The 24,291-nt window shown below is 44.7% G+C and overlaps 3 protein-coding genes across 10 annotated transcripts in view; 2 read left to right on the top strand and 1 right to left on the bottom strand.

Moving 5' to 3' along the window:
* Positions 1-7,402: 7,402 nt before the first annotated feature.
* On the top strand, positions 7,403-13,387 carry C19H1orf174 (chromosome 19 C1orf174 homolog). The gene is made up of 4 exons (XM_072883589.1): positions 7,403-7,770; positions 8,444-8,944; positions 9,746-9,865; positions 13,287-13,387. The coding sequence occupies exons 1-3, from the start codon at positions 7,537-7,539 to the stop codon at positions 9,854-9,856; spliced, it is 846 nt and encodes a 281-aa protein (XP_072739690.1). The 5' UTR covers positions 7,403-7,536; the 3' UTR covers positions 9,857-9,865; positions 13,287-13,387.
* Positions 7,764-15,584, bottom strand: DFFB (DNA fragmentation factor subunit beta). 4 transcript variants are annotated; one of them, XM_072883588.1, is made up of 8 exons: positions 15,455-15,584; positions 15,257-15,383; positions 14,947-15,141; positions 14,144-14,223; positions 13,803-13,973; positions 13,467-13,567; positions 8,536-8,616; positions 7,764-8,143 (listed from the first exon to the last, which is right to left on the bottom strand). In XM_072883588.1, the coding sequence occupies exons 1-7, from the start codon at positions 15,566-15,568 to the stop codon at positions 8,574-8,576; spliced, it is 831 nt and encodes a 276-aa protein (XP_072739689.1). In that variant the 5' UTR covers positions 15,569-15,584; the 3' UTR covers positions 7,764-8,143; positions 8,536-8,573. The 4 variants fall into 4 exon arrangements, with proteins under 4 accessions (XP_072739689.1, XP_072739688.1, XP_072739686.1 ...); XM_072883587.1 differs by lacking the exons at positions 7,764-8,143; positions 8,536-8,616 and adding an exon at positions 10,704-10,872; XM_072883585.1 differs by lacking the exons at positions 7,764-8,143; positions 8,536-8,616 and adding an exon at positions 12,745-12,961.
* The window catches only part of CEP104 (centrosomal protein 104), a 23,007-nt gene continuing 12,300 nt past the window's right edge, over positions 13,585-24,291 (top strand). For 3 of the 5 annotated variants that reach the window (XM_072883577.1, XM_072883576.1, XM_072883573.1), the window contains exons 1-12: positions 15,604-15,682; positions 16,443-16,607; positions 17,110-17,283; positions 17,597-17,735; positions 18,428-18,493; positions 18,887-18,963; positions 19,124-19,292; positions 19,512-19,670; positions 20,305-20,553; positions 21,444-21,647; positions 22,182-22,349; positions 23,050-23,223. In XM_072883577.1, coding sequence (XP_072739678.1) covers positions 16,495-16,607; positions 17,110-17,283; positions 17,597-17,735; positions 18,428-18,493; positions 18,887-18,963; positions 19,124-19,292; positions 19,512-19,670; positions 20,305-20,553; positions 21,444-21,647; positions 22,182-22,349; positions 23,050-23,223 — 1,692 coding nt within the window. In that variant the 5' untranslated portion in view covers positions 15,604-15,682; positions 16,443-16,494. Of the gene's footprint in view, positions 13,714-15,603; positions 15,683-16,055; positions 16,166-16,442; positions 16,608-17,109; positions 17,284-17,596; positions 17,736-18,427; positions 18,494-18,886; positions 18,964-19,123; positions 19,293-19,511; positions 19,671-20,304; positions 20,554-21,443; positions 21,648-22,181; positions 22,350-23,049; positions 23,224-24,291 lie in introns of those variants that run through there. The other 2 variants (XM_072883574.1, XM_072883575.1) reach the window with 2 other exon arrangements.

Genomic DNA, 24,291 nt, shown 5'->3' with positions numbered 1-24,291 from the left:
TGAAAGGGATAACCAGCAAGGGTTATTTAGTGAAGAAGATGACCCAGGACACATGGTAAGAAGAAACTGTCATGCACAAACTTTTACCAGAATCTGAGAGGACTGGAATTACAACAGTTGGCTGCTGCATCTTTGCCGTGTGCCAGGCAGCTCCAGATCCTGCCGGCATCCCCAGAGCAGAGCCATCGTAAGCACTGTGAACGCCTGGCTACAGACCCTCCTTCCAGTGATGGCTCGGGGCTCCTGGCCGGGCACTGGGCACAGTGTGCTCGGACAACCAATGTCCGAGTGGAGGAAGCAGCCTGCGTTGCCACTGCCCTGGGTGTGGAAAGAGGCAAGGAGAGGGACAGAAAGATGCTGCAGTCAACTTTCTAGCTATACGACAATGTTGTGTTACTAGAATGCTTTTAAGCTCTAAGCCTTCTTCCTAGGTTTTATTTAATTCTGACTCTGTTCAAGTGTTAAGCACTATCAGTGCACGCAGAAAAGAGCCCTAGAAACTCACTGCTTGTGAAGGAGTTCTCAGCTGAAGTCTTTGTCCACTTACATGATTAATCTGTCTCTGTCTGAAGTGCAGCTATTGCATACCAGGAGAGTGTCTGGACAGTCGCACTACATTTTCTTTGCAGTATGCAAGTGGTGTGGATGGCAAGGCATACAGCCGACCCTGCAAAGAGGTAGAAGATGACTTCAGCGCTGTGGTATTGTGTAACGGAGCTACTCCTGGAAAAAAAACTGCTTCAGAATAGTCAGTACACAGGAGATCCACCAGTGATTTCTTGATGGAGGCATACTTGCATGTAGAAAATACTTAAACAGATTGTAATGAAGATCTGGCTTCATTACCAGAGCCTCGTAGGGCTGATAACTGAATCGCTCCTGTTGCACTGAAGTCCCCAGTTGGAATGAATGTGCAAACGCATGGCACTCTAGGACGCTGGAGCAGTTGTCTTAGCATGAATCCTGCCAATGGTACAATATTGCTTGCTGTTGCATGAACGGAACATGTCTCCTCTGATTGTTTTTTCCTGCTGCTTTGAGATAGATGCTGCCTGAGGATCCCCACTGGTAGAAGGTCTTCTCTGAGGTACAGTTACAGCTCTTTACATGTAACCTCTGGCATTAGTAATGGAGGGTAAAAAAAAAAAAAAATAGATCTAAGTGCTTTTTGGATGAAGCTTGCTCCTTTTCTGGAAGGAGTTTGTGAGACTTGACAAGAGACTGACCTCAGTGGCCTGTTCCACGGTCCTGCTCAGGGGTCTTTCAACTGTAATTATCCTTTTTTTAATTTGAGGAGCTATTGAACTGTGATAACATTCCTGGAGTGGCTTAAACTCCCACTCCTGTAAGATATCAGGGAGAAAGATGCCTCTTGAGGAAAGTGCTGATGGCTTTTTGCTCTCCTGAGAAGGTGCTACCTGGCCCAGCCGCCTTCTCCATCTCAGGTAGGTGATCACCAACGGGGACTGCACCTCTGCTTGGGCCAACTCTGTCCTTGGAGGTGTCATTTGTCTGCCTTGCAACTGGTGATTCTTAGGAGCCAAGTATTAAATTGTTGAGGCTTTATAAACTTTATGTATTGAATTATCACAAGAATAGTGTCTAGTGTTAGGTTTACGGTTGGACTTGATGATCTTAAAGGTCTTTTCCAACCTATACGATTCCGTGATTCTGTGAAGATAAGTGACAGAAAATGAGCAAGAGTTAATTATACGACAGAGAGGGAGAGTGCCACTGTGCAGCAATCATTTCAAAGGCAAATAGAAATATTTATAGACCCAGGACTGCAAAACTTGCCACTGCACTCTGACACCAGATGTGCTATCCATTCACAGAGCAACAGCTTAGGATGGGGCTTTGACAGTCATGTGGGCCACAGCTCTGCTAAAAGGTAAGTCTCATCTCAAGCTGGGTTCAAAGGGATGTGCTAATGCGATAAAATCGGGTAAAATTTTGTAAAATCAGAGTTTAAAATATCCTGGCGATCTTCTATTTTCAGTCCCTCTTTAGAACCCCCTATCTGTACCGCTCGCTGACAAGCAGTGCAACCCAAATCAGTGCAAGCGGGGGCCTATGCGGGTGTGAGGGCTTGCAGAGATGCCCCCCACCCCGAGCCACCCCATTGCACCATGCCACCAGCTCTGAGGGAGCGAGTGCCCCGTGTCCCTTCCAAGGAAGGGCTGCACACAGCTCTGCCGGGCTCGGTTGCCTCAAGCAGTGCTTGCTGCTGCCTTGTAAGCCCAGATTTCAGGCGAGTATGCAATTCGTGCAGGTGTTCACTTCTCAGGTCTTCTGTGGCTCCCCGTCCTGCAGTACCCTGCGATGCTTCCACTCCTTTCTGCAGTCCAAGCGGAGTGCTGCAAAGTGAAGAAGCTGGGGAGAGGAGATGAACGCGGTCCTGAGAGTCTGCATATGCTGAGAGGTAGAAAGACTTCAAAACCGATAAACAATGGCGAGCGGCCACCCTGAAGTCACCCTCCTGCAGGACGCTGCTTCCCTGCATTGCTGCTGAGGATTATCCCCTGCTTGGGAGCAGTCGTGAAGCAGAACAAATCCTCGGTGGATATAACTCATCAATGGAGCGGCATGCTTTCCCAACAGCTGCAGACTTGGCCCGTGCTATTTTTGCATTGCTAGCAGGGACTGACTCATTCTAATGGGAGCAGAAAGAATTTGCTATTACCTGCAGACAATAGAGGGAAGAAGGTAATTCATTCCCATCCCAAAAGCAATCTCTGCAGGCGGGTTTTGAGACAGGTTTCCAGCCATCTCCCTTTGGAGACCACCAAGCAGGCTTCAAAGAATCCTTTATATTTTTAGCAGCAACATAATAGTGGTGGAAATTTAATAAACTTCACCATCAAATATTTATCCCATTACACTGGCTCAAGTAATTTAAGCTGCTGAAATCAACATTGTGGTTTTATTTTTAATGAGTCTTGTGTAAAACAGCCTCTTTATCATTGTCAGGTGTGTATGGAAGAGAATTGCATTTACCTAAAGCATTTTTAATCTCCCCAAAGAAACAATGTTAAATAATGTACAACATTTACCAAAATGTTACCTGTCACTGGTGCAAAATCTAGCTAGGGCTAGGCAAGCCTGATGTTCACTGGCGCTTAGGGCAGAGGAAGAGCATACCTTTTTCTCATCTAACGAGGAAAATAAAGCTGAGAGCACCCTGGGCTCGAATTTTGGATGGAGTTCAGCCTTGCTGAACGCAGGAGGGGTGTTCCCACCTTGTCCCACTGACAGCCGGGCAGGGTGGCAATGCCAGGACAGGTGGCTCGGCTACCTGCAGCCGGGGAAGAGAAAGGGCAGGGGTGGGCTGGAGGAAACAGGGAGAAGCTGCTCGTTCCCGAGATCCGTGCCAGCTGGGAACAGCAGACTCTCAGAGCTGCTCCACACCCCTGCTCCAGCAACCTGGGCTCCCCCGGCGCGGAAACCAGGCAAAAAAAGGGACACCTGGGCCACTCGCAGGAGGGCAAAAAGGCTTGACAGGGAGCTGGGCTTCCTCCACGATAACTGTGCGGGGAGGCGGTCCCCACGGACCGCGACGGCCTCGCAAGCCCCCGTGAGCGCAGCCCCTCGCCCCCGGCTGGGAGAGCCGCGTGGCCGGCGGCCGCTGTGCCCACGCGTGGCTCCGCATCGCCGGTCTCACACTGACCCCCAGCGTCTGGCGAGGGGCGGCCCCGGCGCCGCGCCCGGCTGGGCTCCCGGGGCTGGCCGAGCAGGGAACAACCTCGAAGCGGCTGTCAGGTTGGATGTAAATGAAACCGTAGTCCCTGTAGCAAAGCGGTATGAAAAAGGAGGAGGAGGTGGGGAGAGGATGTTTGTTCGCATGGCTGCAGTTAAAGCAACTATTCAATTAAGTCAGGAAAAGATTTCTGTAAGCTGCTGTTCTGCTTTTTAATGGCAAGGCTAAGTTGCCACAGTCCGCGTAATCAGATTCCTGGAGCACTGGTAATGATTTGGTCTCAGCAGGATGCTTTGTGCTGGGAGAGATTCACTTGCGTTGTGTGAAACGCTTTAAAAATCAACGCCGCTCAAAGCGATTACGGTCTTTGGAAGGGCAGGAAACCTCGGGCAACTCAGGTGCCCGGGATTCATTGGTCAGTGTTTGCAGAGCGCTTTGGAAGGGATTTGCCATGTAAACACTAGAGATCGTTATGAAAATTGGGTATGTGCATCGATAGCGGGGAGGCTCCGAGCGCCAGCAGCAGGCCTTGGGCAGGGGTCCAGCATCTCCAGTTGTACCCGTCACGGGGAGGTCAGTGCCATGCAGCTCCTCGGTCAGACAAGTACTGCAACTAGCCAACTGGAGACGGGTTCTCCGTATTCTCTGTTTCTCAGATGTCCCTTATGGTTTTTCATTAATGAATTTCATAGTTTTTCTCTTTGCTGCTCTTTCTTGCAAAGCCTGTGTACTCCGCTCAGTTGTGTTAATTAATTTCTTCAGATACTGGCTTTCCACATTTGGTTCTTGATAAGATACTAGAAAGAAATCCAAACTAAGACTCAAAAAGAGATTTCTCACAGGGCGAGCATAAAGATTCATTATGTATCAGAAATAACAGGGAATTTATGTGTCAGGGCTCTCTAGTTCCTGGTGTGAATACTCCTCAGTAATGAAAATGAAGGTCTTATTCAATTTGAGTGGTGCAAAGGTACTCAAGACAGCAGCGCTCAGGACAGCTGTGTCAGAGGGCCGCAGACCCCCTTGAATGTTTTGGTTCTAGCTGGGGCATCAACTCACCAGAAATTCATCCAGGAGACAGTGCCTCTGGGAGCCCAAAACTGGCAGTTCAGTATTCACTGTCATTACCTGAGTTGGCATGACAACCTCGTTTGACAGGAGAGAACAGCTAAAAAGTTGTGTCTTCAAATCTGGAGCGAAGATTAATCCATACTGCTGGTGTGTGCTCTGCTGGGGAGGCAGCGAAGGCGGCGGGCGGGAAGGATGCCGCAGTGTGGTCGAGGCGGGGAGCGAGGCTCCCTGTGCCGGTTATTAGGCAGTGGATCCTCCTCCTGCTTTCTTTCCAAGTGCTGCTAATGAAAAATAATTCAGCCACCTCAGCTGAAAAGAACTTTCCCATAGCAGGAAAAGACCAGCCAGTGCTCCCGCTGGATGGCTGTTTAGTTTGATAGACCTCTCATTCAACAGTTAACAGCCAGTATGTTTACAGGCAACACTTTTTTTGGCTGCTGTCCCTAGCATGTCACTAATGTTTAGCCAAATGAACTGGGAGGATTATAACAGACAGGGACACTGGTGCAAGTGACAGGCGCAGAGACAAGTGCTGTGAGAAGCTAATTTACGCATCGAGTTTCACAGCCTGAACCTCCCTTCCTGCTCAATAAGCTCCTCAGCTGCTGCTCTATACCCGCCAGCCAACTTTCATAAAAATGAGGGAGCTTACAAGAGCCTTTTTTTTTTTTTCTTGCCTGCCTGCTTAGACAACAGATTCTAATAAAAACCACTTTTTAATGTTGTTGAAAATAAGTCCTCTTTTATGTGGAAATGTGGATTTAATGTAAATAGTTTGCGCTGCTCTGATTCTCTTTAAGGGCTGCTTGGCTGTTAGCAGTCCCTGCGTAGCCTTTCAAGTCACTCAGGAGACACTGCCTGCTGCTGAGACGTGGACTGATCTCAGAGGGGATCTGCATTCTCGCTTGCCTCTCCCGGGGTGCTCTCTGCGCTACGTGACAGCTGTTTTCTCAGAGAGGCATCAGCCGTATTTCAGGAAATGCAACAACATCTGCAGTTACAAAATTGCCACCATTTTCCCACAAAGTAACGTGGTTATAGGGGAGAATGCGGTGACCGCAATACAGGAGCTTTGTGAGGGAGCTCTGGCATCCTGCCTTCATCTGCCCAACGGGCTTTGTCCCTCGGAAGTGTCCGAGGCCACTCCGCACAGTCTCAGGTGCTTGTGGTCGTGTACCTCCACCCCATGTGCTGCCACAGACTGTGAGCCCGCATCTGTGCTGGGTCACCGAAGCACGCGAGGCTGCTTAGGGCTTAGCCACCCCTGCCCTCGTAGCTCTCATACGCATGTCAATCTTACGAAGCAGCATAAAGAATGAGAGACGTACAGTGTTGTGAAAAGTATTTATTAAAACCTTCAAAATGAAATTTTTCTTACTGTTTTCAGTTCGTGGGGGAAATTAAAACAACCACCAAGGTTTCCAGCTGCAGAAATGCTGTTCTTCAGCCAGTTCCAGTCCTCTTCTGTTTACGAGACAGTATAAGTTTTCACTGCCTAATAAAAACAATCATCTGTATTCCGTGGCTGCAAGCAACAACACTGTGAGCGAGTGGAGCAAGTCGAGAAGCTTTTGGAGAAGAATATGAATTATCTCAGGCAGAGAACAAAGCACAGAAAGACCCCTGAGCACCAAGAGAAATTGCAGAACAACGTATCAGGCCTGTCTCCGAACATCTGCAGTTTAACTGGGAGAGTTTATGCTTTTGAGAAAAAAGTCTTACTTGAATATTCCCATAGGTACATTCTTGCCACTTATTTCTGCGATTTAAATTGTTGCTCATGTTTTTTAAGGCCAGGATGAACGGACAAGCATTTTTTAGCTAAGTTGGATTGAGAAGCATAGGTAATACCCTCAAACCACTGAGACTTGTGGTATGGCTCTGCAATGAGTAAGAATATTAAAGGCTACTATAAAGAAACAAGTTCCTGTGCCCTCAGCCGGACAGAATTCTAGAAATCCCCACAGTGTCCTCAAAGCACTGAATTAAGAGAAGAGAGAGCTGTAGTTTAATGTGATGGATAGAGCCCCTGGGCTCCATTGTGGCAGGCGCTGCTGTCCCTCCTCCAGTGCGGACCGTCAGGGCACGCAGTGCCTACAATTTCTCGAAACGGGCAAACGTGCTACCTTGCCTCTCCCAATAAAATAAGTGAAGATAATTACATACTTAAATCTAGGTGTCGGGCTGCTTTGCTACACAGAAATTCATCTGCTATCGTCAGAGTCCTTGAAGTTAAAGAGGGATTTGAATTACTGACATAATTTGCTCCCTGAGGGCTGTGGAAACGAACTGAGAGGCATATCTGAATAATAACTCCCCGACTGCACATCTTATAACCAGAGCTAGTGCTGCTCCAGAAGGAAGACACAATGGGAAGCAAAAGATCTGAAATGTTTATAAGCTATACAGCAATCAGGCAGAATTTGTTTGTTTTTTTCCCCAGACAGCAGCCCATCAGGGAGATCTGGAGGCAAGCTCCCCTCTTTTCACTTTGCTAAAGATTATTTTGACGTAACACTGCCTCTGGGCGAAGCCCGGGGTCGGGGTCGGGGTCTGGGTCTGTGTGATGGGCTGGGGCTGGCCGCCCTGCTTGCAGCAGGCCCTGAGGCGGGCTCCCCGCCCAGGCCCCGTCTCGCCCAACCACCGAGCGGGGACGAGGCCTCCCTTCGCCCGTCGTGTCGGCCCGGCGGGGCCACCTGCCCGCCCGGTACGGCGGGAGACAGGCGGTGGCAAGGCCCGGCTGCCCCTGAGGCGAGAGACTCCACAAGATGGCGAGCGCGCGCTCCCGCGCCCTCCCCAAGATGGCGGCGGGCGGCCCAGCGCGGCGGGCGGGCGCGGCGGCCGGAGCGTGGGAGCGGAGCCGCACGGAGCCCCGCGGCCCGGCTCTCCCAGGGCGGCAGCGGCGGCGGCGGCCTCCCGGGGGCTGTGCGAAGGGGTCCCTGGAGGGCGGGCGCCCGGCAACCGCCTCTGCTCAGCCCGCGGGGGAAGCGCCGCCGAGCCCGGTAGGAGGGAGAGGGCCGGGGCCGGGGCGGCCTCGGGCTGGGGGAAGAGGGCCGCGGGGCCGGCAGTAACAGTGCGGGGGGGGTGCCGCTAATTATTAACAGCTACAAACTGAGCATCACCATGAGGGAATTACCTGGAGAATTTCACTAAATTCTTCGCCTTTCCTGCCTTCCCGCCACTTTGTTAGACACCTGTGTGCAAAAATACAGTGCAGGGGCGTATTTGTGTGCCACAGGGCCAGCTTTCGGATTCATTGCTGTTTAAAGGCCGGTGGTAGGCTGTTCGCCGTGCGCGGTGCCGCTAGCAAGCAGCCGGACGCTTTGCCATACCGGGTGATAGTCCGTTCTGCTACATTAATTGCCATCTACACATCTAAGAAAACATGAAAATGGTGATTAGCCACCTACAGTACTTGTTTATGCTTTGAGAAGTAGCTTTCCACTGGTGATGGACTGTACATTGTGGTTTAGTGTAAGCTATCTGCTCCTCTTTTCTTCTTTTCATATGCATTTTCTACTAATTATTTTTCTTAGCAATGCAGCTTTGGATCAAGGTGCCGCTTGCTTGATGGAGCCCTTTGGTTCCACATACAGCCTTGCAACTAAAGAGATATGGTGATTTTATTTTCCTTTATTTCAAGTAAGCTTTAGGATCTTATTTTTTTTCTAACAGCGTTCTTCACGCAAAGCGGCTGACAGACGACCCTCAAAGAGGCTAAAATGTGAAAAAAACAGTCTGGTAAAATCAGAACTAGAAGGACTTACGTGTGGAAGTGAAAACCTTGCTGCATTGAGGGAAACGCCTAAAACATCTGATGGGGATCGACATTCAGAAGGTCCAGGAGACTGCAATATAATTCAACAGAAAAAAGGTGAAAGCATTCCAGAGACTAATGAAGACGAACAGGAAAAGAAGCATAATGTTTCTCTTGAGCCACATGCAGTGAAATCAAGTAGTGCTCCATCAAAAATGGACAGTGCTGAAAATCTGCACAATCATGCCTGCAGTGAAGAGGAGAGCAGCTGTGAGAGTGTACTTTCAGACGGGTCTAGCTTGGAGGATGGAGACCTCCCGAAGAAGCCGACACAACCAGACAGTAGTGCTTTCTTGGATGAAGACAGCAACCAGCCAATGCCAGTGGACCGGTTCTTTGGAGATGTTGAGTTTATACAGGTAAGATGATGACAGTCTGTTTGCTCTCCAGATTCAGTTCTGTTCCACTTCAGCCTTGCATCTTCAAACAAAAGTAGGCTAGCCTAAAAATTGTAGGCAAACTTGACCAGTATTGGTAGACACCTCGAGTCATATCCCTGTCCCCAAAAATAGAATTATTTGTCTCTGAGACGAAATTAATTGCCAAGGCATGTTAATTTCAGATGTGAAATCTTTCCTGTTTAGATTTTATTATTCCAATTCCATAAGATAGATATTTTTACTCATAAAGACACAGTGTTATTCTGTCAAAATAGTTTTTCACTGGTCATTGGTTCTTCATCGTGATTATTGTAATTCTTTGGAATGGAAGCCGATTTCTGGCAACCTCTGCTTTTGGATCAAGAGCCAGAGCTTTAAATTCGAATCCCAGGTCTGCCTTTAACATTGTATAACTTTGGGCAAGTGATGCCTTCTTCTTTCAGGTGTTTCATGAGGAGTGGTCTTTAGCAGGAGTCTCGGTTGGTATTTAGCGGGAGTAGTGAGGATTTGTTTGTGGAGCACTTCACCCTCTCTTAACCTTCTCAAGCCTGCAGAAGGAATGCCAGCGCTCACTTTGACCATGAGCCGTGACTGGTTCAGGCAGGCTCCCCTGAAAGCTCCTCTACTTTAGCTATGGGTTTATGCCACCGCTTCCAAGTGAAGAGGTGTGTGTTGGTGCCTCATGTATCAGATGTGGAAGTATGTGAACTCTTGGAGAGGTAGGAGGTCTGCCATTTGCCGCAACAGACTTTCCTTAATGATTTTATCTTTTTCTTAAAGGATCTCCCAGCAGTTGCACTCCCAAGCACAACGATGAGCAGGCGAGAATTCAGAAAGCTACATTTCATTGCAAAGGAAGATGAGGAGGAGGAGGAAGAGGATGTTGTCTAACAACACACTGTAAACAAATGAAACCTTTTTTCTTTTTCTTTGCAACCATGTAATGATGGTTGGCTATGTCACTAACATAAGGTGTCTGCATTTGCCTTTTCTCAGAGAGAGAACTGGTAGAGTTTGTTTTCCTGGAATTGGCAGATACAGTATTCTCCCACGGTTATCTGGGGCAAAGATTGACTGAATTTTCAGTTATTTGCAAAAAAATTGTAATTTATCATTCTACCACTAATATTTAGGAAAAAAACCCAGGGAAAATAGTTGTTCTTACTGCTTTTTTATAAATTTGAGTCTATATCTAGGGTGAACATTTGGTCTCACTCCTTTTTTAAAAATAGCCAAGAAAACCATGTTAGAACAAGGTCCTTTTTCTTTGAGTTCTGCGACATCTGCCATTGTGGCATCCAGTTAGTAATGCAGCCAGTTGACTACCCAGTAGAAAGAGGGACACCGGCCTCTGTTGTGTAAGTTGTGTTGCATTGTTTACATCTAAACCAGAACCAATTAAACCTCTAAAATGGAATCCTCCTGGCAAAACTAAATGCACAGACGCCAGTGAGTTCAGTGGTGTTAATCTCTGGAAGTTAAGTACGGTTTTATTGCATGTCAGTTCTCTGAGCAACCACCACGTGAAGCTGAGTGCTGCCCTCTTCCACCAGACCAGCCGTAAGCATTGCCTTTTTTAACACTTGTGTAATGCAGCTCGTGCAGTATTTTCAATTAACTTCCAAGGGTTATGCACAGGTATTTTGTAAACAAATATACTGGTGTTGATAAAGGAGGAAAAAAATCTCTCAGTGTCGGATTCAGTAGATGAACACGTATTGATTGCTAAGGACGTGGGTCAGTCCACCAAATTTGTTATTTTGGCCTGCGTTTTTAGAAAATGAGCAACCTCAGATGATTTCAGTAGCTGTTCACTCACCCAATGTTTATGATAAAACTTCTTTGAAAGTGTGATTATGCAATAAGCTTCCAGATCTTTATTGTTATAAATAGTTTCTTCTACATTTCTAAAAATATAGAGAAAATGTTATCAGCAGATGGTTTAAATAAATATTAATTTCTACAGCTATAGCCTGTTAAACATTCAAAAGTTGTAAGCCAAACAAATTGTATATGCATGACATGTTAATTTATTCACATTTCCACTCCAGCTGATGCATTGTTTCTATCAACGATATTTTTTGGCTCCTTTTCACTCTAATTCTGTAACACAGAAAAATCTAATTTTTTGATAGCATATTCATGGTTTTCAGCACAACTCCATCTTGAAGTAGCTCTCCCAGCTTTCCTTAAATGCCATATTTGCTACCGTCTCTTTCTAGCAAATATGTCTTCAGACACAGACATTCCTTTTAGTTTCAGCACTCTGTAAAATGGTGATTTTCAGTTTGTAGGAAACAGATGACATTGTGTTTGTCATCAGAATCTTAGCTGTGATGCCTTCCCCAATGTCAAAACAGTGTAGTGTGCATTTCCATGTTAGTTACCAATGATGTATATTCAGTAAGGCAGTCTGGAAGGATCGATTCAATGCAGTGGTATTAGAAATCCTGTATTTAAAATGCACCTATGTACTTTTCATGTTGACATGTTTGGGAGGGAGATTGAGTTTGTTGGTTAAAGTAAATCAATACTCTCTCTAGCAAAGCTCCCGCATTTCCAAGACCTAGTAAGTTATGGCTCACACAGCAATACTATCTTAATACAATTCTGTGTGGACTAGCCAGATTTGTCCGGGTAAGAAAAAGGACCAACAATACGGGGGAAAACAGAGCTCTTCCCTAGAGCTGAGTGATGTTATTTGCATAGCAGGAAGTAGCTAGCGCTCCATTCATAAACATGTTTCCCTGTGCTCAGTCTTTCTAGTTTGTATTGGCCATGCTATATTACACCTGATTGATTAACCACTCCTGCACCTCCACATACACACACAGAAAGATAGTGGTAATTTTTTTATTTAAAAAAAAAAATTCACATCATTTACACTGACAGTCCCTAAAAGTTCCATTGCTATCAGCTGATAATTTAGTAAAAAAAAAAAAATCAAGTAAAAATTTATGTATTTGTAGTTTGTTACCTGAGGTAGAAGTGTGTTACAAAAGCAATATTCTCTAAAGCAGCAGGTAAACATGATTATTATACAGTAACATTGCGTGTATTGCTTCAAGCAAACTCAAGCTAAAGAGGCAGAAACTCTTTGAAAGGAGAGAGAAATCAATGGGAAAGCTGACAAAAGAACACCAGTGGTAAAAGCAAAGACATGCCATGGCCTCGCTCTTCCTTCTAGGAGATGCACATCTAAAGCAGCAGCAAATGGAGTGGTCGTGGAGGAGTGCAGGTATTTTGGTACAGAAGAGCCAGCAGCTCTGTCACTGCATCGCCCTTTGGCATACCTGAAATACAGTGTTACCTACCTGGAAAAGGCACAGAGCAAAATAATTATCCTGAAGTATTCTTTGTTTGGCTTAATGTTCAGAGAAATATGAATCTGTAAGTCCCCTCAGATTAGTTTTTAAGAAATGTTTTTTCTAAGTTTCACTTCTGTGTACTGTGAGTTTTGGGCCTGCATTTGTTATGGCAAGAGATTGTAGGGCATAACCAGTGTCAGCCTCTGGCCTCATTTTTATACTCTGACTCACAGCTGCATTTTATCGCACTTAACACTGTGTGATCTAAGGAAGGCTTGTAGCGAGAAGGCGGGAGAGTAGAATTAGGCATGACATGAATGTATGCTTTGTGAGACTGCAGTTGAATTACTTAGCACCTCCCTTTTGCCAGGGACTCTTAAATAAGTTCTTGTTTAAGAAACTAGAGCTATTTAAAAATGATACCACATGACATGATTTTGAAAAAAGCCAAAGTCACTTCCAGAGATAGCACTATGAAATCTCGTGGTTTTGCTTCCTTTTTCTGTAAATTTTAGTTTTGTCACAGCTGAGATTATGATTGGTTTTCTTATGGCAAGCAATATGTACAAGCTTTAAATTATCCGTGGTAAACAGCAGCTGATAGAAGTATTCCCAGTTCACTTCTCTTCCATCTCGTGTTTTGACAGCTTCTGCCAGTTCTGGGACAACAGCACGTTTCTTCTCTATTCTTCAGTGCACAAAATAGAAAACAATATTGCCATCAAAAGTTTTTTCATAATAATCAAGTTTCCATCTTCCTTTTAGAGCCAGGCAGAATTTGAATTCTTTCACCATAACTAGGTTTACGATTTATTTTTTTTCCTGAGGAAATTAGTTTAGCAAATCCTGTTTGCTTCACAAGTGCACGATGCCTGAAAATGGGTCTGAGGGTTTTTGCCAGCGAGGACTATTCACAAAGGATAACATGGTGAGGAGGGGTATGTTTCCATACAAAGAAAATCTGAACAGAAGCAATGCAGCTAATGAGAGACGGCATTATAATCTGTCTTCAGGATTTCGTATTACCAGAAACAGCTGCAGCATCCAAGTGTCTTTTATCACAATGCACTATGCGTAGCGGAGCTAACTGCACAGTGGGGGAAAGGACAAGGTAACGACTCAATGGCTATACCTTTCCTGCCTAAGAGGAAGGGCGTGAAACAGGTAAGTTTGGTTTAATACTTTGTACGTACATGTGATCGAGATTCCAGGTACTGAAGAGGATTCTGCTTTCCCTGTTGCTGTAGGGGTTGATAGAATGCTTATCTAGGCAGTCATCTCTGTCGAAAGGTCCCTGTAAAACAAGATGGCTACAGTGAAGCGTACTGCTTGTCACCCCAGCGCGGTCCTTCCACTTGCTATAACTAACCAAAGATACATCACGCACGCTATGACAACATCACCCCGCCAAACTTGATACTGCACTACGCAAGCATCCAGGTAACTGTTTTCTTCCTCTGATGTCGTTACAAGTCGTGCCACTGCTTGCTGGAACCAAGACTCTCTGCTTTAGAAAGGGCTGAACTCACCTGACAAGAGAACCATCCCTCCGTAGTGCACAGGCGGACTGCCTCCTCCTCTCTTCTGTCAAAGTAGCATCCGTTGTATTTCACAGATTTCAGTTTATCTGACATCAGGACAATTATCCTTTTATATGCATCTCTTGCTGTAGGATGAACATTTGAAATAAAACTACTAACCTAGAGAGGGGGGGAAAGAAACCTCAATCATTCCTTGGTGCCTGTAGCAGCCGAGGCTCTTTTCTACAATCAGTGTGTTGCACTGTAAAAGCGTTTTTATATATATATGTGGTCACAGAATTACTTTTACTAGCAGCTTGAAAATAAGTTACTTCAACAGAAACTTTTACCTCTTTCATGTAGCTTCGTATTCTGCTTTCACAGCTGTATCGCATGTAGCTTGATTTGTTCTTAAAACGAGACTCCAGACCTAAAGGGAGGAGTTGGATTGTGTTGTAACTTAGTACTTTTAGTGCTGTGCTTCTGCCCAGCTGGGTATTTTCCCCTTCTTTTCACAAACTCAGTATGCACAGATTTTTTTTTTCTTTCCCATTTTTATTTTACTGGTTCAAGACTACCCTGCTCTTAGCACTTAAGAGGACAATGCAGAGTATCTGCTGGGAGAGCAGTAGCTGATATTATAGTTGTTAAATGTTTCTCGTTAATGTGCACACACAGAGCACTAAGAGATTGTGAAAAGAAAACTGAACTGTTCAGGAAGAACTGCAGCAGTGACTTGGGAACGGGAGGGGGAACTTGCAAAGAAAGTATAAAGAAAACATAAAGAAAGGTTAGCTGGCTGATACATGCAAGTTATCAATATACTATTAGCAAACTGTTAAAAGATTGTAAATGCAGACCTATGTTAATGGGGAAAAATGTATTCTAGAGCGATCTCAGATAGAGCAATAGGGAACATTGCTTTTTTACCATCTTCTGATAGTAAATATGCATATATTCGAAAGAAACTTAAAAACGCATGTGATTGTTAGTGATAACTGATCCCCTGCCCAGGTACCAAATCGCACCAGCCAGAAGGACTCCCAGATTTTTAAACTGCTTTTCTTTAAGAACAGTAAAATTGACAGCAGTGACTCTTGAGCAGAGCGAGACGTGGTGCCCCTAAGCAGCTCCCCGCGGGCGGCAGGCGTACCTTCAAACCATTTCTTGTCGTCCTCCTTGTCCTCGGCCAGGATGTTTTCGTTGAGGTTGTGGATGAGATCCGCCAGCAGCTTCTGCCTCCGGGGGCCCTGCTCGTCGGAGAGCAGCTTCCGCGCCGCCTCGACGACGGCATCTCTCTGGTTGTAGAAGGCCGCCAGGAACCGCTCGATGTCGCTGGCACCTGCGGCTTGCGCGGGCGAGGCGGCGCCGGCTGAGGGGCTGCGTCCGGGCCCAGGCGCTGCCCCGCCGCCGCCGGTTGTTCCCCCCCCCGAGCCCCCCGCCCGCCGCTCCCGCGCACTCACAGCCCCGCCAGGTCTCTCCGGGGCCCAGCAGCACCAGCTCCGTCTGCGGCGGCAGGGCGCGGAAGTAGCTCTCCGTCAGCTCCGTCCCGTCCTCGTAGAGGCAGAGGCGGCTGCCTGGCAAGGGAAGCTGCCCCGCGGGCGGGTGAGAGACGGGCGGGCCCGCGCCGCCGGCCCGGCGCCACGGCCCCCGGCCCGCACCTGCAGCAGCCGGCAGCCCTTCCGCAGCAGCCCGCGCAGGCTCCTGGCCGCCACCCCGAACTTCCGCGGGCTGCCGCACCCGCGCAGCCGGACAGCCCGCAGCGCCTCCGACATGGCCCCGCCGCTGCCGCCGAAGCGCGCATGCGCCCCGAGGGGCCGCGGGGGGGGCGCATGCGCGGCGGCGGGCGCGGCGTTGCCATGAGAGCCGGGCGGCGGGGCCGCAGCGAGGCAAGTGGGGGCCGGGGCTTGGCTCGGCCGCTTCCCCCTCTCCTTCCTTCATCTCCCCTCCAGCCCGGGCGAGCCTCCCCCGAGGTCCTCGCCAGGCCGCCGCCGTGTAGGGCGGCTTTGTCCGCGGCCCGGCCGTTCCCCTGAGCCAGCGCCGTGACCCCTCCGGGGCCTGCGGGGCGCCGCCTCGGCCTGCTGCCGCCTCGGCCTGCGGCCGCCTCCTGTAGCGAAGTGGCCGGGGCTGGGGCCGGGGGCAGGAGGGAGAGGGCCGAAATTAATGCCCTAATATCACTACGGCGCGATGCGGGGTAGCGGTGGTCTTTGGTGCTTGTCCCGGCCGGCGTTACCCCCCTTCCGCTGCTGCCCCTGTCAGCAGCCTAGGCGTGTGCGTAGCTGTGAAAAGGTGCTAGGTGGCTTTTGGCTAAATTCATCCTATTCTTGATTGTTTGGTTTTTTTTTTCCTTCGGCTCAAGCACATAGAGGATGGTATGGGTCGTTCCTGTGCACGTTTTGGAGCTCAAATAGTTTCAAGCTTCATCTTGGATTAGCAGATTTAATTGAGTTTATTGGCAAACTGCAATACAAGTTAGCTAAACCCTCGTTTCACTAAGTACTAATGAAATGCTCAGCATAAGAACATGGTGCGGTTTGTGGTGCCAATATTAATTAAAAATTAGATTTGTGGTCATCATCTACTGACTTGATGGACCACAGGATTTAATTCTTTGACTTTAGTGTTTCAGTGTTTTTACTGTCCTTCCAGGGATTAGCTTAAGCTTGAAACATCGTTGCTTTGACTAGCTCACTTCTGCAGGATGCCACACAAGATCGGTTTTATAGTTGTTAGTTCATCGGGACACGAAGATGGCTTCAGCGCAAAAGAGCTGATGGTTCACGCACCAACAGTGAATGGATGGCGATCACCCAGGTACTGCGAGTGGGAGGAATGTGCGTAGTTCTGAAGCACTGAGTTTAAAATGAGTGGGAGATGTACCATGCATGGTCAGAGTAGTTTACAGCATCCCAGACCAAACTGATTATAAACCCCCAAAAATTACTTTAATCCCATGGAATCCTTATCCTGGGGGAAAAAAACGCCTTGGTTACCACCTGAAGGCATCCCATTGCATTTAAATGAAGTCCTTTAAAAGAAAAAAAGGAAACTATATTTGTTCTTGTCAGTCGTCTTGGAGTTTGCAGCTGCTTTGGCTTAGTATTAAAAATCCAGTCTTCGCAGCACATCCTGTAGATATGTACGGGGCACTTTAACATACACATGCATGCGATAAAGTGAAGAGTGTTTCTACTCTTCTACTCTACAATATTTGTAACGCTGAATTAAACTATAATAACTTTGGAAAGTTTCATGATTAAATGTTAAGTCATCTTTAACTAAATCTTTAAAACTCAGAAATTGTGTATGTTTTCAGACTCTGTCAGTATCCACAGGAAATTGTTCTGCAGTTGGTGGAGAGATGTCGAATACGAAAACTGCAGTTGCTTGCTCACCAGTACATGATTTCAAGCAAAATTGAGTTCTACATCAGTGAAAGCTTGCCTGAATACTTTGCTCCTTATCAGTCAGAGAGGTTTCACAGACTAGGGTAAGTGAAAAAGCTCTAAATGGTTTTCCTACCTTAATCAGAAAGGCCTCAGGAGGAAATAATGTTCATTATGCTTTGCATGCAACGTTGATACGCTGTGTTGCAAGCAGTAAAGAGATTCCGTACTTGCTTAGATCTGTACAAGGCTGAAGACGTAGGTGTAAGAGGCATGATGCAGATGAACACTCTTGTCAGATGACAGCACACATTGTTTCAGTTATGAGGGAGTTTTAAAAGTACTAACCTGAGGAGCACAAATACAGCTATGTATTTGTACATTTTCCCTGCTTACTTGTTACATTTTCTTTCTCAGTTATGTCCCGCTCTCGGACAATGAAAAGACTGATTTCAAAGCACGAGAGTTAAAATCTGTATATATGGATGCAGTTGGCCAGTACCTGAAGCTGATTTTCCATAAGAATTATGTCAATAAATACAACTTATACGGTCAGGTAAGTCGAGTTGAGAGTCCTTACTTGGTAAGCTAGATGAAGTTTCAGTAGTACAGGACAGGCATAGAAATCTGCTCCCTTGATTTGTAGAAGCTAAAAATGTTGGTTGAAAGCTCCTGGGTTTATTTTTGGTTTCTTTTAAAATAGAAAATACAAATAAGAGGTTACAAGTGACTCGGAATCACGACCAAGCGCACGCGACTTATCCAGAAGAAACAAGTCAAGTGCACGTTCCATTACTGCCTTTCATTCTGAGTTTTAGACTGCACAGCAGGCTCTGTGCTGAAGACAAAGTACTTCCTCTGAGAATGGCTTTGTGGTCGCTACGAAGCCACTCTTAGTCTTTAGGATCTGATGTGGCATTAAGTGGAGGTGTTGTACAGCCACCTTGTTACAGAAAAAGCAAATATTTGCCTCAATTCTGCAGTGGCTCTTTTCACTTCCATTCCAGACCAGAAAAGGGAACAACTGATGAGTATGCAATGTGGTCTGTAGATCTGGTAATAAATTTTTAATGAAGCATAAAGTACCTTTAGCACTTAGTGCTTTTCTTTGCTTCCATACCACCCTGGAGACCCCAGGTCCTATTTTTTTTTAAATACCATTTTTCGTTCCAATTTTGTTTCAGTTTTCATAAGATACAGAAAAAGTAATGACCTTATGCATTTACATTTTCTTTAAATCTATCCCAGGTTGCCCTAGTAGCTATAAACATCATTGGAGATCCAGCAGACTACAGCAATGACAGCAATAATACTGTAAGTGCAAAGCGTCCCAGTCTTTTTACTGTTGCTACACATGTTCAGTTACAGGGTTGTTGGGGCAATGGAATGCATCTTTGTTCTCCTAGTTTTGTGCTGTAGCAGAGCTGCCATGTATTGATTTTTAAATTATTTTTTTTATGTTATCTTGAAGCAAGAAAGCTCTCAAAAATTGAGCCTAATTTGTGGATACAAAAAATAAAACTTAATCAATTGGAATGTTTACATTTTCAGCCTCTCCAAATTCTCTTGTTTCAATATGCCCCAAAACATAAGTATTATAAGTTGCATAGCTTGTGTTCATTGCGGCAAGTCAGAATTTCTGTCTTGAACACACACTTGATGTTGATGAATGTGCATTAAGATTTTTTTCTTTTCTCCCCTACAAAGCCTTCCAGAGAGAAGCTGATAGACCACTACTTAGGAATTAAATCAGATGATCCTGCCTTAGATGGAACTTACCTTGGGTAAGGATGTTCTTTTTCATATACCCTGGCAAAACATCTACTTGGTCTAAAGTAGTTCTCAGTCTCTATTTTGTTAGTTCCCTGCTAATGAAAAGAGAAGACATATGCTGGTCTATTTTGGATTAGCTGAAAGTGTATTTTATTCATTTTATATCTTCAGGAAACCTGACTCCATTTCACCTCTGGATGATTTGGCTTTTGACATGTACCAGGATCCAGAAGTCGCTCAGATAATACGTAGACTGGATGAGAAGAAGCGCGAAGCTGTCCGTCATGAACGCTACGATTATGCCAAGAAACTCAAACAAGCTATTGCAGACTTGCAAAAGGTATTGTTGAAAGACTGTTTATCTCTTAAGCCGAACAGTATGCCAGTAGTCCATCAGGGACTCTAGCATTCATGTGGAATCATAATGATTTCCATTATATTTTCAAAATAGTAATTTTAAAATCAGATAGCTTGATTTAATAACTTGGCAGGAAATACTGAAGCATATACGTATGTACAGTAATGTGATTCCAAGCTAGCTTGTTATACGCTCTTCTAGGTAGGGGAACGACTTGGACGGTATGAGGTAGAGAAGCGCTATGCTGTAGAGAAAGAGGATTATGATCTTGCTAAAAAGAAGAAACAGCAAATGGAAGCGTACCGCCTGAAGGTGTATCAGCAACTGGAGCTCCACGACCTTCTGGATGCAGAGCTGATGGTGGGTACTGTTACTTCTAATTCAGGAGGCTTTATTGTGTGGGTGTTGTAAATAGAAATGGCAGAGCAACCAAAATAAATTCAGGGAATAAGGGTAGTTACACAGGTATTTTATGACATTTACATATGGATTTTAAGTTTTCTGTTTGGATTGTGGATTTCCCTAACCAAAGACTTGCACATGGCATTTTATGAACGTGGCTAGTTCTCTGTAAATGACATTATATTAAACTGTTAAGGTCTCAAGCAAATGGCATTAGAATCCTGAATGTTTTGCATAATTTCAGGGCTACCCAATGCAGATTCATAAGGTACTTCCTCGTATTTTGAAGGAGTATAACAGCCTTATGCTGGCATCATGGCTAACCATACAGAATTAATGTGATAAAATATAGTTTTATATTGTTCTCAGAACGGGAAGGTTTATAATCTCTCCACACACACATCCACACAGAATTATCTTCCAATTGTTTCATAAAGCTGCATCCAGTGGGACTGATTACACTTCTGTGAGTGAGGTCTGATATTTACTTGAAAGCAGCAGAATCTTGTTGACTGTCAGAGTTGTAGCTGTATTAACTCTGATTTTAGTACATTGTTAGCCTTGCTTTACAAAATCTCCTTCCCTTTATCAGATTCGAAAACCACCTGAATTGCCTTTGGAGCCTACGATTTATACTGACAATCCTCAGCACACAAAAGCTACGAATTCACCTCCTTGTGGGCACACAGAACCACACAAAGGAGAGGCATGGAAAGCAGAGCCTTTGCTGGAAGAGAAGTCAGCAGATCCCACTTCTACTGAGCCCATTGTTCCCCATCAGTCCCCTCCTCCTCCCATGACTCATCCCACAACCTCCGGGGAAGTATTTCCCAAAGAAAATGTGAGTAGTGTGCCTCTATTACTGCAGAAATCTATCGCAGCAAATGATCTTGTATTCAACCTTCCAAAACAACAAGGTCTTTTGTGGTTGTTCTCATGGCTTATATAGTATCTGAAATTGAGTGTATTACTGAGCAGTGCCCATCTAATAATTGGCATTGGTCTTTCTCTTTCCTGAATTTCTTTGGAAGCTTTTACAAATGTTCATTGAGATTGAGGCAAAAGGGGTTTATACCTGATTTACAAATAGATAAATGGAAGCAAATAGGTATTAAATGACTAATCAGGGGTCACGCAGCCAATATAGTGTAAGCTGAATTCTGCTTGCTCCATTAATGGCTTAATAAATCTCCTTCTTAGAGATGGTGTTGGATGAATCTACAGCAGCAAGGGAATTTGTTGGAATGTGGTTGGTAGGGTAGGAGTCTTGGTGTCATGTCTGAAGAGAGGAAGAAAATCATAGTGTCTGGTTATCTTGATCTCTAGGTTTTGCTGCTCCAGCTTTTGGCAAAGCTAAAGAAGACTTGCGTTGACTCTAGTAGCAGTAGTATTCTCTCTTAACAGGATGTTGACACAGAATGATTTAACAAGTAAAGCTTCATGACTTGCTGACTTCCTATCAACAGGTGATTTCTTCTGTAGATGTGTGCACTTCCATAGAAGGCATTTTGTGTGTGTTTTATTGTATCTTATAGACAAGACATAAGTCTTATTCACAGGCACTGATTCTATTTCTTCATGATGTTATTATGGGAACTTCAACATCTGTACTTAGTTGTAAAGCGGTACTGCTTTGACAGGGAAAAAATACATTGAGGTGAATCGAATTAGTCATGAAACAACTTCATATTTAAGTCATTTCTGGAATAGCAAATTTTATCTCTCTGTTAGGTTGAATTTTTACCTTATGATGAGAGACCTCTTCCAGCTATCTGTAAACAGTCTGATGAAGCAATTGCGTACCTTGAGACGGAGATGACTGAAGAGGGTATCAATGATACTCTAAGAAGCGGCATTACTGGGGAACCGGAACCATTAACTGAGAAGGCACTGAGGGAGGCCAGCCCTGCTATTGAAGTTTTTGGAGAAGCTTTGGTAAAGAACAACAAAATAAACACATAGATTATTGTGATCTGTGTTGAGTTGATGTGGTATGCACTCTTGTCAACAACAACCCACTGATACGATTTTTACATGTTCAGAGCTGTTACTTAAAAATCTGAGATTAAAATTTGACCTTGGATATATGGGTGCCTGTTCTTAACACTTGTATGATGCTGTAGCTTTTATGATTGATTACTTGATGAGCTATTAAGCAGATAGTGGCCGGTAGACTGCTTTAGGGTACGGACTCTACCAGAATACCCATAACTTGCCACTGTCTTTTGTAGGGAGAGAAACCATTACTGTGCCTGAGATGGTTCCTTGAGCCTGACCTGTTAATCCATTTTATTCATCGTTTTTCAAAAATATATGCTTTTAATAAAAGCCAGATTCCTGTAGGAAACACCTGGGGATTTCATGCTTAAGTTCATATGTTCTTTTGAGGCTGTTTCTGTATATAAATGTTGAATAAATATTGAAATATCAGTACTGACCTTTTAAGAGATAAACTTGTTCTGTGTTCAGGTTTCAGGAGCATATTCCAAAACTTGGTCGTATCGAGAAGATGCGTTACTGGCTGTATATAAGAAGCTGATGGAAATGTCAGTAAACACTCCAAAGGATGATCTAAAGAACATGCTAAGGGCTGCCATTTTTCTTGTAAGGAGAGCCATCAAAGACATAGTGTCTTCAGTAAGTTATAATATGTTTGATAAGAAATGCTCCAGTGAAGAACTAACAGCAAAAATTGTAGAACCGTGTGGTTAACACACTTTAAATAATTTAAACAAATCATTTGTAAAACTACTTTTGAGTAAGTTAAAAAACAAACAAACCCAAACCAAACCAAAAAACCACCAAAACCAACAGAAATGTCAGCTTTTAGTTGGGATCAAGCACTGTGCACTGTCTAGCATTCAGCATGGAAAATACTGCCCTGGGCTGAGTAATGAGCTTGAGAAACAACTGCTGATGCAGTAAATGCATAGTGTGGTTGAGTCTTTTGGGGGTTTTCTGGTTTGTGCTTTTTTTTTTTTTTTTTGTAAAGTTGAAATACAGCAATGAAGTAAGTTTTAGTTTGGAACTTGAGAAACTATGGTTAGCCTAAGGAGACTTAGGCTTCAAATAAGCCTTAAACAAGAAGAAAAGAAAAAAAATCAAGAGGTGTGTTACTCTTTATAAAACAAATTCTGAAGCCTTTCACCTAAGCCCTAGCAACATGTTTTCTGGAAGAGAGATATCTGAAGTAGCTTCCATTAAGAGTGTTACTGTAATTCTAGATTCCTGTTGCTGCTGTTCTTTAGAATTACAGAAAAGATTTTATAATATTGTCTGAAAACAGGGATCTGTGTGGGGTTTTTTGTTCAGTGTTTCCTTTTTCTTTTTAACTTAGGTTTTTCAAGCTTCCCTGAAACTTTTAAAAATGATCATTACCCAATATATACCTAAACATAAACTAGGAAAACTAGAAACTTCTCATTGTGTGGAAAAAACACTTCCAAATTTGCTTTCTAGAACAGGAGACTCTTCATGCCGTCTTCGCCTTGTGGCTTCTAACTTTATTCAGGTAGGTGTTTTTCTTTGAATTATGGTTTGATTTGCACTGAGAATGTCACAGAGCTTACAGGTGGGTAACATCTAATCAGACTTGACTTCAAGTCCAGAGTTTTCTGCTGTAAAGGATTACACCTTTACAGCAGAAAGGCGAAGTGGTAGCACCAACTTAGTGTCTTTGCAGTGTTTTTTCTAGCCGTGTATTGTCACCTGTGTTGTAGGGGACAGCGTGGGGAGGTAGCTGCTGCCACAGATGCAAGAAGGGTGTAGCTCTTCCATTCTTCTTAGTTGCCAAGTGATCTACAGAGAAGAGAGCAAGACGGTACAACATACTCCTCGGACTGTGTTGCGATTTGATTGCATTTTTGACAGTCAACTTTTGAAAGTCAACTTAGCAAAAGCATAAAAAAGATGCCCTTTTTAAAAGACACAGTCCATTCCTTGCTCAATGTTAGCAAAGAGCAGCTGTGAATAGCTGCTAGAGGATTACAGGCTCTCTTTTCCAGTAGAATTTAGAAGAAAGAACAGTGTGAAAATGTGTTAATTGAGTCCCAGGAGCGGAGTGGAGCGAGTCACTGGCTCTGGGTTACTTATTCTTGCTTGCATCCACACATGGAGGGAAAAGACTTTTCTTTTTCTGTGGATGTAATTAAAATTTTAACAGCGTTATTGTGTGAAGGGGTCTGGTGTGTCACTGGAACCCCAAAGGTGACAGGTTACTGTATTACTACTGCTTGGCTTGTTTATAATAGATTTTGTAACTGAATGAGAAAGGAAATGAGAATATGGTTACAAATGTATTTTCGTAGACAGGACGAGAGAGAAGGAAAATGTGTTTATTTTGTATTGTTGCTAATAGATGATACACTGCCTGAATATGCAGTTCTCTAGGAAAGGTGCCACATATTTCTAGAAATTGGTATGTCCAAAACAGACCAGCCAACCCAGTGACAACTGCATCTGGCCCTCAGGAAGAGGGGCTGCAGGACATCATCATCTGCTTGAGTGTCTGTCAGCTGACAGGAACTAGGAGGAGGGGTGCTTCAGGTTATTAAACATTCTGCTACCAGCAAAGGAATAA

Source organism: Ciconia boyciana, chromosome 19 (assembly GCF_034638445.1).
Source record: "Ciconia boyciana chromosome 19, ASM3463844v1, whole genome shotgun sequence".
Lineage (NCBI taxonomy): Eukaryota > Metazoa > Chordata > Aves > Ciconiiformes > Ciconiidae > Ciconia > Ciconia boyciana.
Note: the sequence above shows the minus strand (reverse complement) of the source record. Positions and strands in the feature narration are given on the sequence as shown.

Coding starts and splice junctions, on each gene's coding strand:
- DFFB (XM_072883585.1), bottom strand. CDS start 15,568: ATGTCGGAGGCGCTGCGGGCTGTCCGGCTGCGCGGGTGCGGCAGCCCG. Junction 15,142..15,256: donor CGGAGAGACCTGGCGGGGCT/GTGAGTGCGCGG, acceptor CGCCCGCGCAAG/CCGCAGGTGCCAGCGACATC. Junction 13,974..14,143: donor TACGAAGCTACATGAAAGAG/GTAAAAGTTTCT, acceptor CCCCCTCTCTAG/GTTAGTAGTTTTATTTCAAA.
- C19H1orf174 (XM_072883589.1), top strand. CDS start 7,537: ATGGCGAGCGCGCGCTCCCGCGCCCTCCCCAAGATGGCGGCGGGCGGC. Junction 7,771..8,443: donor GGGAAGCGCCGCCGAGCCCG/GTAGGAGGGAGA, acceptor TTTTTCTAACAG/CGTTCTTCACGCAAAGCGGC. Junction 8,945..9,745: donor GAGATGTTGAGTTTATACAG/GTAAGATGATGA, acceptor TTTTTCTTAAAG/GATCTCCCAGCAGTTGCACT.